The 16329-nt window shown below is 50.7% G+C and overlaps 1 protein-coding gene across 2 annotated transcripts; it reads right to left on the bottom strand.

Moving 5' to 3' along the window:
• Positions 1–609: 609 nt before the first annotated feature.
• AQP4 (aquaporin 4) lies at positions 610–16084 on the bottom strand. 2 transcript variants are annotated; one of them, XM_068170978.1, is made up of 5 exons: positions 15897–16084; positions 10187–10601; positions 7782–7946; positions 6551–6631; positions 610–2054 (listed from the first exon to the last, which is right to left on the bottom strand). In XM_068170978.1, the coding sequence occupies exons 1-5, from the start codon at positions 15926–15928 to the stop codon at positions 1776–1778; spliced, it is 972 nt and encodes a 323-aa protein (XP_068027079.1). In that variant the 5' UTR covers positions 15929–16084; the 3' UTR covers positions 610–1775. The 2 variants fall into 2 exon arrangements, with proteins under 2 accessions (XP_068027079.1, XP_068027080.1); XM_068170979.1 differs by lacking the exon at positions 15897–16084 and adding an exon at positions 13714–13745.
• Positions 16085–16329: the final 245 nt, after the last annotated feature.

Below are 16329 nucleotides of genomic sequence, written 5' to 3'. Positions count from 1 at the left end.
ACCATCACTGGAGGTGTTTAAGAAGAGACTGGATGGGGTGCTTGGTGCCATGGTTTAGTTGATCAGATGGTGCTGGGTGATAGGTTGGACTTGATGATCTCAAAGGTCTTTTCCAACCTGGTTAATTCTATTCTATTCAAAGAGCAGACAAGGTTTTCAGTCAGGACTGAAGTTTTTTCCCCCCCTCTTCTTGCTGAGCAGGCAGGAGTAGCTTTTCAATTCCAAACCAATAACAATAAAATAACAATATACAATTACAATAGCAATGGCAGGCTCCTGCCTGCTCTGCAGCTGCATGCTGCAAAACTCAAAGCCACACAGACCAGAGACAAAAGCAGTAAGTCAGGAGCAGCGCAGAAGCGTTCTGCTGGGGCCATTCTGTCTGTCAAAACACTTCTAGAAGGGCAAGACTGATTACTGAGCATCTTCCACCTTCCCTTCTCTTTCCAAAGCCCTGCAAGTGCTTGCACCTTCTCCTAACAAGAAACCTTTGCCAGAGGTGTAATTAAGACTCGAAGAGCCCTGGAAGCAGCACAGATCCTGTTCAAACAGTTGGGCATCAAGTGACAACAACAACAACAACAAACAACCAACCACCAAAACCCCAAGCCAGGAGCAGTCATATTTTTATCATCTGTTATAAAGTATTTCCCAATCAGTGTTTCAATAGAGTTAAAAGTTAAAAACCCCTCTACAGCACTAATCAATTAAAAAAAACACCCCACAACCAGACAAAAAAAACCAAAACCCAACCCCAAACACCTCTCCAACCCCCTTGTGAGAAAGGTTAAGTGATTTAAAACCCTCTAGTTCGGAGAAATGAGCGCAGCAAGGTGTGGATTTGAACAAGCGCACTGAAAACAGAGAGGCCTTCTTTTCTTCTGATAGCTCTTATCGGAGTTGTTAAGGAACAGGAGAGCCTTTGTGTTCTCTGTGTGACCTTGAGAGCCTGCTAACACGAGAGTGGTCAGGAGCCAGAGCCCAGGAGAGCGTTTCACCAGAGAGAGAGTGACAGGAGGGAGCAGGAGATTACACAGTCAGATGCTTTGACAGCGGGCTTCAGCATTCCTTTGCTCATGGTATTTCCTTCAGAGAGTAACAATTTAGACTGCAAATCAGGAGTGAAAGCTGATGGGCTGATGGAATTTGTTTGATTTGATTTTTAACAGCCAGAGCAGGGTTAATTGCTTTTCAGAGGTAGTTTGGCGACGTGCAGGAGTGGCAATGACGCTCCTGTGCCTGTCTGGGGAGAAAACACTTCCAGTACTCTTGGTGCTGTCCCTGGACCTCATGAAGAACACTTAATGGATGGAGATGTTCTAATCAGAGCTGACAACAGCCAATTAAGTGTCAGAAGAACAATCTGATAAGTAGGTCTTCATGTCTATAGGCATTTCCTGCTACATCTTAACTGTCAATCTGAATGTTAAACACCTCTCTCTCCATCTCATTATTGACTGGTTTATTAAAGGAGAAAGCTTCCATCTCTCTCTTTTTGATTTCATTCTGATTTGGGGGAAAGAAGGGAAGGAAAATACTAGGAGCAGCTCCTAATTTGGAAGAGTAGAAGGGGAATCCTAATTATAGCCAAGTCCTAATCTTCCAGCTGAGCCAGGAGTATGGTTTGGTGAGACCATGACCACGCAGCTGCCCACACCATACCTTTCAAGAGCTGGCAGGAGCTCAGTTTAGAGGAGATCTGTTTCTTTAATAGGTGGCAGGATATCTGTGGACGTGCTAGCAGGCTGCTCTCTGCTTTCAGTGCTTCTTGCTAGTCATACAGAAGACAACACCTCGCTGGATGGATCTCTTCCCTTCTTGTCCTCACCCCTGTCAACATCGAGCACATGAACGATGCCAGGCTTCAGGATCAGGTCATCAGTCTCCACGTGGCTCCTGCTGTCATCCACCTCAATGTACTTGCCCTTGGAGGGCTGAGTGGCCTTGCTGAAGACATCTTTAAAGCGCCGCTTCAGCTCCACGTCCGGGCAGTAGACGTACTCGTACAGGGCACCAGCAAGCACTGCTCCTATTATTGGTCCCACCCAATACACCTGCAGAAAGAGGTGGCAAATAAAGGCCAGCATTAAGCTCCAGAACAAATGAAGAAGCCAGAGAAAAGCATAGACTCGATAAGGTTGGAAAAGACCTCAGAGATCATCAAGTCCAACCTGGCACCCGGCGCATCATGACTACTAGACCATGGCACCAAGTGCCACATCCAATCCCCTCTTGAACATCTCCAGGGATGGTGACTCCACCACCTCCCTGGGCAGCACATTCCAATGGCTAACAACTCTCTATGGGAAGAACTTTCTCCTCACCTCAAGCCTAAACTTCCCCTGGCACAGCTTGAGACTGTGTCCTCTTGTTCTGGTGCTGCTTGCCTTGGAGAGGAGACCAACAGATGCTAAGCAACCCCAGCTCCCTCAGCCGCTCCTCACAGGGCTGTGCCCCAGACCCCTCCCCAGCCTCATTGCCCTTCTCTGGACACCTGTAAGTGTCTCAATGTACTTCTTAAACTGAGGGGCCCAGAACTGGCACCACAGACCTCACTGGAGAGGCCACACCACGAGTACTGTGTCCAGTTTTGTGCACCTCAGTACAGGAGAGATGTGGAGGTGCTGGAGCCAGGGCAGAGGAGAGCAAGAAAGCTGTGAAGGGCCTGGAGAATAAATCTGATGAGGAACAACTGATGGAGCTGAGGATGGTTAGTTTGGAGAAGAGGAGGCTGAGGGGAGACCTCATTGCTGCCTACAGCTCCCTGAAAGGAGCTTGTAAAGAGGCTGGTGCTGGTCTCCTCTCACAGAGGACACAAGAGGGAATGGCCTCAAGTTACTACTGGGTAGGTTTAGACTGGACATTAAGAAGAAGTTATTCAGAGCAAGAGCGGTCAGGCATTGGAGTGTGCTGCCCAGGCAGGAGGTGGAGTACCCAAGCCTGGATTTGTTTAAAGGGGAAGTTTAGGCTGGAGGTGAGGAGAAAGTTCTTCACTGAGAGAGTTGTTAGCCATTGGGATGTGCTGCCCAGGGAGGTGGTGGAGTCCCCATCCCTGGAGGTGTTCAAGAGGGGATTGGACATGGCACTTGGTGCCATGATTTCATCATGGGGTCTTGGGTGAGAGGTTGGACTTGATGATCTTTGAGGTCTCTTCCAACCTTGGTGATTCTGTGGTTCAGAAGCCCCCTGGCTCCTGTCAATGCCAATGTCACTGCTCTGGAGGAAAAGGATGTCTCAAGTGACCAGAACAGTAGCTAAGCTTCTCTTGCAAGTTTGTCCATGGCACATTTGTTTATAGCCTTAGTTATAAATGGCAGGCTCCCTCAGAGTATGGATAATTAATCTTGTGAAAAGCTACAGCAGTTTTTGGTAGGAACAAGGCAGCCCCTGAGAAGTGGGAAAAATCTGCCTCAATAGGATAACTCCTGGGAACAAAGTTACACATGGTATCGTGTTTGCAGAATTGGAGCCTTAGGGCCTGAAGACAATGCTGCTTCTCTTGTTAGCTGCAGTGGGAGCAATGTGGGATTCAGACTTCCCAAAACCAAGAAAATCCTTACATGCACTGCAATATGCAGATCCTACAAGTGCATGGGATTTAACACATCTAAGTGTGGGGTTCTACACACTGGCCACAACAACCCCAGGCAGTGCTACAGGCTGGGGTCAGGGAGGATGGACAGCAGCCAGGCAGAAAGGGACCTGGAGGCACTGGTTAATAGTAGGCTGAACATGAGCCAGCAGTGTGCCCAGGTGGCCAAGGGCATCCTGGCCTGCATCAGGAATAGTGTGGCCAGCAGGAGCAGGGAAGTCATTGTGTCCTGTACTCTGCATTGGTTAGGCCACACCTTGAGTACTGTGTCCAGTTCAGGAAAGATGTTGAGTTGCTGGAAGGTGTCCAGAGAAGGGCAACAAAGCTGGGGAGGGGTCTGGAGTATAGCCCTGTGAGGAGAGGCTGAGGGAGCTGGGGCTGCTTAGCCTGGAGAAGAGGAGGCTCAGGGGAGAACTTCTTGCTCTTTCCAACTCCCTGAGTTGTAGCCAGGAGGGGGTTGGTCTCTTCTCCCAGGCAAGCAACACCAGAACAAGAGGACACAGTCTCAGGCTGTGTCAGGGGAGGTTTAGGCTGGTTGTTAGGAAGAAATTCTTCCCAGAAAGAGAGATTGGCCATTGGGATGTGCTGCCCAGGGAGGTGGTGGAGTCACCACCACTGGAGGTGTTTAGGAAGAGCCTGGCTGAGGCACTTGGTGCCATGGTTTAGTTGATCAGATGGTGTTGGGTGATAGGTTGGGTTTGATGATCTCAAAGGGCTTTTCCAACCTGGTTAATTCTATTCTATTTAGAGATTCACAGATTGCATTGCATTGGAAGGGATCCTCAAAGGTCATCTTGTCCACCCCCCCTGCACTCATCAGGGACACCTCCAACTAGAGCAGGCTGCCCAGGGCCACTTCAAGCCTGGTCTTGAATATCTCCAGGGATGGGGCCTCAACCACAGCCCTGGGCAACTTGTTCCAGAGATTTCACCACTCTCATTGTGCAGAACTTCCTCCTGACATCCAGCCTAAATCTCTCCTTGGTTTCAAACCACTGCCCCTTATCCTATCACCATAGGCCCTTCTACACAGTCCCTCCCCAGCCTTCCTGTAGGTCCCTTTCAGATATTAGATTGCAGCTACAAGGTCTCCCTGGAGCCTCCAGGCTGACAACTCCCTCAGCCTGCCCTCACAGGAGAGGTGGTCCAGCCCCTCTGATCATCTTTGTGGCCCTCCTCTGGACCCACTCCATCAGGTCGATGTCTTTCTTGTGCTGGGGTTCCCAGAGCACTGCAGGTGAGGTCTCAGCAGAGCAGCAGAATCACTTCTCTCAACCTGCTGGCCAAGCTTCTTTTGATGCAAGCCAAGGTGGGGGTCAGGGCTGCAGTCCACCCCTCCCTTTCAAAATGTGAATTGGTTTTTTAATAAGACTCCTAGAGGGATGCTACAGCAAATGACTGCATCACTCCCAATCTGTTCATCCAATTTGTTTCCTGCACAAACTCTCCTAGTTAAGCTGAGGCTTTCAAATTGAAGCAGGTAACATCTGCTCTGGTCTGCAAAGACCAGACTGCAACCCCCTTCATCTCTTCCCACAGGCATTTGCTGAGGCAGGTTCTCCCCTGGGAAGCAGATCACAGAGGGTCTCTGCTCTCATTTTCTAGGCTTGCCCCAGTTTGCTGCAGAACCAGGTGAAACGTGAAGCTGACAGAATTACTTCCACAGCTTCTCACCAGCATGTCTGGGGGGCTGCAATCTGCCTCAGAGGATTTTCCTCTCTAGCAGCTCAAGTCTCTCAGTCTTGCTGGATTGAGCTTTTTGTATGATTTCCTTTCCACCCCAGCTACAGCCTCCACAAAACAGCCTCTGAACACCACACTGCTGTGCTGGAGACTGCACTGCAGCCCTTGGCAAGGAGCTTTAGACCACAGCTTTGGCAGGTCAGCGCTTTCCCTCCCCTGGGATGGCCTCCATCACACAATCATAGCATCATTAAGGCTGGAAAAGACTTCCCAAGATCATGAAGTCCAATCATTAACCTAGCACCACCAGGCCATGTCCCTCAGCACCACAGGGAATCACATAATGGCAGGGGTTAGAAGGCACCTCTGGAGATCAAGTCCACCCCCCTGCCAAAGCAGGATCACCCAGGGCAGGCCACACAGGAATGCATCCAGGTGAGCCTTGAAAGTCTCCAGAGAGGGAGACTTTGCAGCCTCTCAGTGCAGCCTGCTCCAGGGCTCCAGCACCCTCACAATAAAGAAGCTTCCCTCATGTTGAGGTGAAACTCCCTGGGTTCCTGTTTGTATTCATTGCTCCTTGTACTGGGCACCACTGCAAAGAGCCTGGCCCCTTCTTCTTGACACCCACCCCTCAGATATTTATAGACATTGATCAGATCCCCTCTCAGCCTTCTCCTCTCCAGGTTAAACAGCCCCAGGGCTCTCAGCCTTTATAGAATAGAACAAACCAGGTTGGAAAGACCTTTGAGATGACTGATTCCAACCTATCATCCAACCCTATCTAATCAACTAAACCATAAAGAGATGGTCAAATCCTTTCATCATCCTTGTAGCCTCCCTTGGACTCTCTCCAGCAGACTATTAGCCATTGGAATGTGCTGCCCAGGGAGGTGGTGGAGTCACCGTCCCTGGAGGCGTTCAAGAGGGGATTGGATGTGGCACTTAGTGCCATGGTCTAGTAGGCATGAGGTGTTGGGTGACAGGTTGGACTTGATGATCTTTGAGATCTTTTCCAACCTTGTTGATTGTATGATTCTATTCCTGTCTCTCTTGAACTGGGGAGCCCAAAACTGGCTGTAGTATTCCAGGTGTGGTCTCACCAGGGCAGAGCAGAAGGGGAGGAGAACCTCCCTAGACCTACTGTACACACTTCAAACACTTCCAGTTTAAACTGCTCTATGGGACATACTGGGACAGACAACTAACAGCCAATGATGTATGAAGAATCCTGAGAGCTGTTTGTCACTATGGTGAAGGAAGCATGAAAGCAGTTACCCATTGGTTCTCCCATCTGCCCATGATGACAGCAGGTCCAAACGATCGAGCAGGGTTCATGCTGGCACCAGTGTAATTGATCTACAGCAAGGACAAAAACATTACCTGTTGTTAAAGTCTTGGAGATGGTTATTCAATGGCTGGATTTGCTTGGCTTCTAATCTTGACAGCAAGTATCACCACCCTCCCTGGGTCTTCTCATAACATTAACTAAGTCACCACATAAACAGGCAGAAAACCTCCAATGCAACAGACTAGTATCACAGTATCAGTCAGGGTTGGAAGGGACCACAAGGATCAGCCAGTTCCAACCCCCCTGCCATGGGCAGGGACACCCCACACCAGATCAGCCTGGCCAGAGCCTCATCCAGCCTGGGCTTAAACACCTCCAGGGATGGGGCCTCAACCACCTCCCTGGACAACCCATTCCAGGGCTTCACCACTCTCATGGGGAAAAACTTCCTCCCCACCTCCAGCTTCATTCCCTTCCCCCTAGTCCTATCACTCCCTGAGATCCTGAGCAGTCCCTGCCCAGCCTTTCTGTAGGCCCCCTTCAGATACTGGAAGGCCACAATGAGGTCACCTGGGAGCCTTCTCTTCTCCAGACTGAACAGCCCCAACTCCTTCAGTCTGTCCTCACAGGAGAGGTGCTCCAGCCCTTTGATCATCCTCCTGGCCCTTCTCTGGACATGTTCCAGCACCCATGGTTTGGACTACCCATGGTTAGGTTACCTAACCTTACCCTTCTGCTACTCTAAAGGGTTTTGGTGAGGATCCATGAAGAATATAGCAACCATATCCTTGCAGTATTTGAAGGGGGGTATAGGGGAGCTGGAGAAGGACTTTTGATAAAGGTCTGGAGTGACAGGATGAGGGGTGATGACTTCAAGCTGGAAGAAGCTGGATTTAGATGAGACATGAGGATGAAATCCTTCCCCATGAGGGTGGTGAGGTAGTGGAACTGGTGGACTAGAAAAATTGCAGAGGCTCCATTGGGAGTGTTCAAAGCCAGGTTGGCCTTGAGCAACCTGGTTTAGTAGGAGGTGTCCCTGCCCATGGCAGGGGGCTTGGAACTAGAGGATGATCTTTAAGGTCCCTTTCAACCCAAATCACTCTATGATACATCTCCAGCAGCTATAAAGGGCACAGAGTTTTCCACACACTCCTGAAGCAGCCATAAAGGGGCCTGGGATTCTATTTCCTCCCCCCTCAAGGGAAGCCTTTAACTTACAGCAAACAAGTGTCCAATTGCAACCGACAATCCAATCGCCAAAGCCACGGAGCCGGTGACATCACTGCGCTTCGAATCACAGCTGGCAAAAATAGTGAAAACCAGCTGGAAGGTAATTATCAACTCCACCAGGAGCCCATGGCCAGCAGAGAGATCCCCATGTACCTGGAAGGAGGGAAAAGGAAACACCGGAGATGAAGTAAAGGCGATTTGGTACATCAGAGAGCCACCCCCCCGGGACCGGTTTGAAGGGGGAACTTGAGCCTAGTCCCTGACTGCGAAGACTGGAAGCAAAATGATTACCATTGGATACAAAATGATGCTAAGGTCTATGTAATTCATTGGCCTGCTGATGGGGGGGGGGGGGGGGGGGGGGCGGTATAGAGAAGAGGCATAAACAGTTCTCTTTTCTTCTTCTGTCACTCCTGCTTGCTCTCCCTTCCACGGCCTTGCCAAGGGAATCTGTTTTGACTACCCTGTGAGGAGGTGAACAGCCCCCCCTGGATCCATCAAGAGGGGTCTGAGGAGTTTGTGTTGTATATATATTGCAAATATATACACCTATTGCACATCTCCTGTGTATTTTACAGTACCACAGTATAACTAAGGTTGGAAGAGACCTGGAGGATCATTGAGTCCAACCTATCAAAACAGACCTCATGACTAAACCATGGCACCAAGTGCCGCACCCAGTCTCCTCTTGAACACCTCCAGGGACAGTGACTCCACCATCTCCCTGGGCAGCACATCCCAAAGGCCAATTACTCTTTTGTGCATATTCATTGAATTTCATATTTCCAGAGTGTAGTTTGCCTGTAACTAGAGCTTGGTTTGCTTCCATCCCAAACAGAGCCGCTCTGGCAATTTATTTTGGGGGTAGCTCTCCCACTTAGTTTGGGGGGTGGTAATCTCAACCCACCACACATCACCTACATGAAGTATGCCCCAGTGAAAGCTCTAAATGGGACACACTGAAAACCAACAATGAAATGTATAGCTTTAGGTCATAGAATCAGTCAGGGTTGGAAGGGACCACAAGGATCATCTAGCTCCAACCCCCCTGCCATAGTGTCATCCCCCCCCCCCAACTTTTCTCCCTTTAAAAGCTTCTTTATATATACACATATATATTGTTTAATATATTTTGAGAGCCATGGGAAATTACCTCTGGACTTGAGACCAGAAGACTCCACAGTACCACCCACCAAAGAGCTTCAAAGTTAAGACTGCAGCAGTCTGGTTTATTTTTTTCCCCACACAAGGATTTGCAAGTGCTGCACTTCCCCATTTTATTATTTCCTTATTCTTGGGAGCACTGTAATTTACTGTTCAATTATAAATTCACTAATTAGCCCTGACTTAATTAATTTCAATTTCAATTACAAATTCAGCAGTGTGCAGCTCAAGTGCATCTTTAATAAGTCCTGCAACGGGGCTAACTGATGGCATTCCTTCATGGGTTTAGAGCAAGGCTTGAGATCTAAGGCAGAAAGTATGGCACTTGAAACTGATGGGGTTTTTCCCCCACACACCCCCCAACATGATGACCAGAGAATTCATCTCCTCCTCCTCCTCCCCAGCCCACAATAAAATGGCATTTCAACCCATGTGCTGGTTAAAATGCTGGGATGCAAATGAAGACAACCTGCTGACATCAGAGCTGGGCAAGTTCTAGGCAAGAGAACGGCAGCCAGGGATGCTGCACTGCATAAAGCCACCCTAAAGGATGAGCTGCGGTGGTTTGAGGCTCTGCCTTTTAAATCTCTCACCGATCTTGAGCAGGAAAAGGAGTAAAATGTAAATAAGTCACTACTGGGTGTGAAAAGGAGAAGGAAGGTGATTCTAAACAATAGCACTGGGGAGATAAGGAGCTTAAACTGGTTGTGCCAAAACAATTTGCTCTGATCTTCTTGCTGCTTTCACTCTGGAGAGATGCTAACTTGCTTCTGCCTGACCTTGGCTGCACTGCTTTGGTTAAGCCTAACAGCAACTTTCTCTGCTCCTTTCTCCCTTTTGTACAGGGTGGGGACAGAAAAGGAGAAGCTAGTAGCTTCCCCTGGTCTTTAGCCAGGGAGGTTCTTGTGCTGTTTGTTACTTGTAATTACCTGTAAGTATTGCAAATCCTGCTTATTTTGTACAGACTCACTGCATCCCATTGTAGACTGTAGTTCTGCTTGTAAATACAGCTTCCATTTGCTTCCACCTGAACTGGTCTGGCAAAGTTAATGTTGGGGGGGGAAGGGAAATTTCAACCCACACAATTTCAACCCACCACAAGAGCTTTAAGCCTTGCCTAGGTAAACCAGCAAGCTGTTAAAGTCTCTGCTTGAGCTCTCTTTGACCCTGGTTACATCCCCTTAGGCTCTAAGCTAGTCTAGTGCACGAGCTGGAGGAGCAGTGATTACCGCAGTGACTCCCAGCCCTCCCACCACGCTGGGTGGTGTGACCAGGTAAAGGATGCCAGCACCCACGATGGCTCCCAGGCACTGGGCAACGATGTAGAAGACGGACTTGGCGAGGCTGATCTTCCTCGTGCAGACCATCGCCACGGTCACAGCAGGGTTAATGTGGCCTCCACTGATGTGTCCAAAGCACTGCACCATGGTTGCGATGCTGAGTCCGAAGCAGAGGGAGATAAGGACCATGTCCGTGGGCAGGGGTTTCTCTGCTCCACCCCAGTTGATCGTGGAGCCGAGGCTGAGCAGGACAAAAATGAGCATGGCCAAAAACTCTGCTGACACAGCCTTCCAGAAGGGCTGAGTCCAGACTCCTTTGAAGGCCACCATGATGCTCTCACACTGACACAGGCGTCCACACTTACTGAAATGGAAAGCAAAGCTTCGTGAGACATCACCAAACAAGCCTCGTGCTCTCCTGTTAGGGAATTGCTATCATCCAGCAGACTTTGGAGAGGGGGCAGCAATGCTGAGGATCCAAGGGCTGGGACAACCACAGAGCAGAGTGCCCTTAAAACAGCAGCAGTGTTGGGTAGTCTGCAGGACACAGGCTCATCAATCACCCCTTGCAGTAAGTCTGTCTGTAAAGCCTTGGCTCACAAGAAGCAGTCTCTCTGTCTGTTGAAGCATGGAAATAAGTCTATCCTACACTTCTTGACCTCTCCCTGAATTAAAGCCTGTGCAGCCCTACCACTTCCAGCAGCCTTTTGACCTTCAGAGAATCACAGAACCATTTCAGTTGGAGAAGCTCTCTAAGATCATTGAGCCCAACCATCCTCTAAACTCTACCAAGGCTGGGGCTAAACCCTCAGCACCACATCTCTGCCTCTTTGAAAGACCTTCAGGGGTGGGGATTCAACCACCTCCCTGGGCAGCCTGTGCCAGTGTTTGAGAACCCTTCCAGGGGAGGTTCTTCCTGCTCAGTGTTCCAATCCAATCTGTCCTTCTCACACAGCAGGCATGATAATTCAACAGAAAGCAGGTTTTCAGTCAAACCCTAATGGTTTTGGTAACAGTGTAGTAGTGGGAGGTTGCCCTAGGAGCTGTAAGAGAAAGTCTATTTGTTTGAACACTCACAGAGACCAATACTTCAACTTATATTTAGGCAAAGAGCAGTTTCTTCAGTGTGGATGTTGGGCAAAAATTGAATTCAGCCAGGGGAGCAACTGCAATCCTAAATCCTGACCTTTACATCCATCACACAATCGATGAAGTGCATTCTTTTGGGCTAAGGGGGGGGGCCCAAGTAAGCTGTGGAATAGAGCAATGCTTTCTGTCTATGTGGTGTGGAGACCTCTGTGGGGCGAGGAAAGAGAAGTGCCTTGCTTTTCCCCTCTGTCTGGAGATGCTGTTTATTAGCCTGTGCTGCCTTCCTGATGAGCTACAATTTTGCTTGATGCTCAGATACCTATGAAAGTGGGTCACCAAAGAAAAAGTTATTTGTGGTATTAATAAATTAGGAGAATAAGCCAAAAGGGAAGCATTTTAATGAGTTTCTGAGGAATGCTAACAAGACTCTGCTCTAAAAAACAAAAGGGGAGGGGGGGAAACAACCACCAAACAGAACAACCACCAAACAGAACCCACAACCAAAACTCCAACCCCCTCCCAAAAAAACAAAGTAGAGAAAACAAAGGAGAGCATTCAGCTGCTACATTTGGGAACAGAATTGTAAGTGGAAGATGGATGAATTTACACTCAGTTATCTGAGGGAGCTGAGCTACAATGCATATTTAATACCACTTGCATCAGGAGAGGCACGTCTGCCCTTTTCAAGCTCTTGCAAGAGGAATGGCCCATGAATTTCTCAGGAGTTGCAGGGAGTTAGGGAGAGGCAATTTAATCCCCTGACTGAAGCAAAGAAAAAAGTTGTTTCCCTGCCTCATTTCTTATGTTAATTTACTGTGTGTTTTGCACAGGTCATTTGAGCTCCATCTTAGTTCTCCAGACTCTCAGATGAGAGCAAAAAAAAAGGGCATTATCTCCCGCAAGGGGCTGTTGTAAAGTGCTGGGGAAGTGATCACAGAGATTTGGGTGGGAGAATAGAATAGACCAGAAGAGACCTTCAAGATCATCAAGTCCAACCTATCATGCAACACCACCTAAACTAAACCAGGGCACCAAGCACCCTATCAAGTCTCCTCCTGAACACCTCCAGTGACAGTGACTCCACCAGCTCTTCAGGCAGCACATTCCACTGGGCAATCACTCTCTCTGTGTAAAACTTCCTCCTAACCTCCAGCCTAAACCTCCCCTGGTGCAGCCTGAAACTGTGTCCTCTTGTTCTGGTACTAGTTGCCTGGGAGAAGAGACCAACCTCTGCCTGTCTACAACCTCCCTTCAGATAGTTGTAGAGCGCAAGGTCTCCCCTGAGCCTCCTCTTCTCCAGGCTAAGCAACCCCAGCTCCCTCAGTCTCTCCTCATAAGGCTTGTGTTCCAAGCCCCTCACCAGCAAGCCAACCTCCTTCCTAAACTGAAGAGCCCAGAACTGGATAGCATACACCAGGTTGGAAGAGACCTTCAAGATCACTGCGTCCAACCTATCATCCAACACCACTTAATCAACTAAACCATGCAACCAAGCAGCCTATCAAGTCTCCTCCTAAACACCTCCTATAAAATTATAGAATGGCTCAGGTTGGAAGGGACCTTAGAGATCATCTACTCCAACCTCCCTCCCTCCACGGGCAGGGATGCCTCTCAACTAGACTTGGTTGCTCAAGGCCTCATCTAACTTGGTCTTGGACACCTCCAGGGAGGGGGGCATCCACAACCTCTCTAGGCAACCTGTTCCAGTGTCTCACCATCCTTATACTGAAGAAGTTCTCCCTAAATTCCAGCCTAACCCTGCTCTCCCTCAGCTTCAAACCGTTCTCCCTAGACCCACTGCTAGACACCCTCATGAAAAGTCCCTCTGCAGCCTTCCTGCCAGCTGCTGCAGGAATTACATGCTGGTGAAAATCAGCTTGAAATCGTAAAGCCAGAGAACCTGAAGCATCTGAATTCTCTCTCTGTGCTGGAACTTCAAGACAAGATAAAAATTCACTCCTGATGAAATTAGTCTGCTTCAGAAGCTGGAGAGACTTGACCTTGCCAACAAGAATATCAGTAGGTAACGTTAGAAACTGCACTATGGCTGTGACGAGGTCTGGCTAATGACTTCTAATGACAGTAAAATACATCAGCTAGGGAATTAGCTTTCTAAAGTGTAATTACACCATCCTCCTCCACCCTGCCTAAACAGCTCCTGCTCCACCACCACTATTTTTGCACCCATCCCAGAGCCAAGGGCAAGACCCTCAACCAGCCAAGATAAAACACAGAGGAGCTCAGCCCCAGGAAGGAGGCCCAACCAGCACCCATGGATGGTATCAGAGTAGTCATCAATCATTGCCCTACCTAACCGGGGGGCCACCAGGCCCCCCGGCCTTTGTTGTCACCACCACCATCACCCAGTGTGCACCACAGGCACTCACCAGTGATGAGAGGAGGATCCTCAGCCCAGATGGGCTCAGCTTGGGGCTGCTGCTTCTCCTGAGGGGGATTAAATAGGGGAGAGAGCAGGGAGGGCAAAGTGGCCACACCTGGGGTGGGAGGAGACTGCAACAGAGCCCAGGTGGTCTGGGATTTGAGGAGAAAAAGGGGGAAATGGGGCAGGGGGTGGGGGAGGAAAGGGGCAGGTATGCTGGGAAAGGAGGGGATTTTAAAACAACTTTATTTTCCATCAACCTTCCATAATGCACAACTGCAGCTCATGGTTTGCTTTGCCTCCATGCAAAAAGAACAAACCCACCAATGCTTCAGAAAACAAAGCACAACGAAAGCTTTCCAGAAGTACCATTTTGCTTGGCAGGAAAAAATCTGTGCTTTTCAGATCAAAATAACAAGTTTTAACAACAACAACAACAACAGAAGTTCTCCAAGAGTGAATTTTCTCCTTGGATACCAGCAGAAAACACCAGGATGATGAAGGGACTGGAGTATGTGCCCTGTAAGGAGAGGCTGAGAGCCCTGGGGCTTTTTAGTCTGGAAAAGAGAAGGCTGAGAGGGGATTTAATAGATGTGTATAAATATCTGAGGGCTGGGGGTCAAGAGGGAGGGGACAGGCTCTGCTCACTTGCACCCTGGGATAGGACAAGGAACAACAGATAGAAACTCCAGCACAGGTGGTTCCATCTCAACATAAGGAGGAACTTCTTCACTGTGAGGATCACAGAGCACTGGAACAGGCTGCCCAGAGAGGCTGTGGAGTCTCCTTCTCTGGAGGCATTCAAGCCCCTTCTGGATGTGTTCCTGTGTGACATCTGCTGGATTCTATGGTCCTGCTCTGGCAGCAGGGTGGACTTGAAGATCTCTAGAGGTCCCTTCCAACCCCTGACATCCTATGAACCTATGATCCCTTCAAGAATTGGAAGGCAACTCTAAAGTCCAGCTGGAGTCTTCCCTTCTCCAGGCTGAACAACCCCAGCTCACTCAGCCTATCCTCATAGCAGAGGTGCTCCAGATCATCTTCGTGGTTGAAAACCCTTTCATTGAAGATGCTTCTAATACGAATGTGCAACCTAAACCTCCCCTGGTGCAACTGGAAGCCAGTTGCTGTCATCCTGTCATCTCCTACTAGGGAGAAGAGACCAAACCCCACCTGGCTCCAACCTCTCTTCAGGGGAGTTGTATGGAGTGAGAAGGTCTCCCCTCAGCCTCCTTTTCTCCAGACCCAACAACCCCAGCTCCCTCACACCAGCAAGAGCCACAGTACAACAGCCAAATGGTATTTCTAAACCTCTAACTACGATCCGCAGGAGCCTGGCCGCGGGCTGGCAGCCAGCCCCTGCCCAGGACCGCACGGTGGCACAGCAGCTGGGTGCGTGCGGCAGCTATTTCCAGGGGCTGCTATTGGCAGTGACACCCTCGCAGCACACCAGGACACCCCCGATCTGTGCTGGCACCGCCGCCGCGGCTCAAATGGGCATCGAGCACCCACCTGCTAGCGCTGGGGGGAGAAAGGGACCAAGGCTGCGGCTGCAAAACAAATTCACTGTCGCGGGGCTTGGTTGAACCGTTTTGCCCCATTCCCCAGAGCAGTGCTGGGGAAGCGACCGGTGGTTATCTGCGGGAGGTGGGAAGGGCAGACTGGGCAGCCCGGTCCTGCTGCTTTATGGCAGGGGGGGGAACTGGGCTTGCCGCACACACCGCTCTCTCCCCGTTGCCAAGTGGCCAAGGTAACAAAGTTTTAGGGTGCGGAGAAGCAGTGCGTGCGGGGGGGTGGGTGGGGTGGGGGTTACAACTGCCCCACTACAGTGTCAGATCCCAAGGACGACCGAAAGGCTCCGCTGGAGCCATCGGGCAGGAGGGAGCCCGCCGCCCCGGGAGCAACACGGGGGGTGAAAAGCGGCTCGCAGACCAACCCCCACCAAACCCCCGCCCGGGGTAGTGAGGGCTGCCCGGCTGCGATCTTCTCCCAGCTTTGAACAACTTTGGATGCGGGGTCCCGGTCCCCGCGGGCGCGGAGAAGGAGCCTCCGCGCAGCCCCGTCCCCCCTCCCTCCAGCTTCCCCATAAAGTCAGCTTGGTTTTGGGTGGGCCACCCTTGGGCCACCCCCTCTCCTCCTCTCTCCCTCCCTGCTTCCCGCCTTCGCACCCCGCGGAGGGCCCGCACTCACCCGCGGCGCGGAGCGGCCGCTCCGTCGCTCATTCCTCCCGGGCGGGCGCTGAGCCGCGGCGGGCGAGCGGCGCTGGCCGGGGTGGCCCCGGGGCGCGGGGCGGGGGGGCGGCGGCGGCGGTGCGGCGGAGCTCGACCATGCGGCTGCCGGCACCGCGCTGCCCGACCTGCTGCTGCCGGCGGGCCCGGGACACTGTCGGGGCCAGGGCTGCGGTCATGTGGCTATCCAGATGGACGGGGGGCTGTGGGCTGGCTGGAGAGGGGCGGCCGGGCTGCAGCGAGCCCCGCTGTGCCTCGGGGGGGGTGCCAGGGCAGGGTTAGGGTCGACATTAGAAGAAACTTCTTCCCTGAAAGTGTTTTAAACACTGCAACAGGCTGCCCGGGGAGATGGTTGAATCCCCATCCATGGAGGTGTTTAAAAGCCGCAGAGATGT

The sequence above is a fragment of the Melanerpes formicivorus genome, unplaced genomic scaffold (assembly GCF_026170545.1).
Source record: "Melanerpes formicivorus ecotype bairdi unplaced genomic scaffold, bMelFor1.0.p_v2 SCAF_1010, whole genome shotgun sequence".
In the NCBI taxonomy this organism is placed as follows: domain Eukaryota; kingdom Metazoa; phylum Chordata; class Aves; order Piciformes; family Picidae; genus Melanerpes; species Melanerpes formicivorus.
Note: the sequence above shows the minus strand (reverse complement) of the source record. Positions and strands in the feature narration are given on the sequence as shown.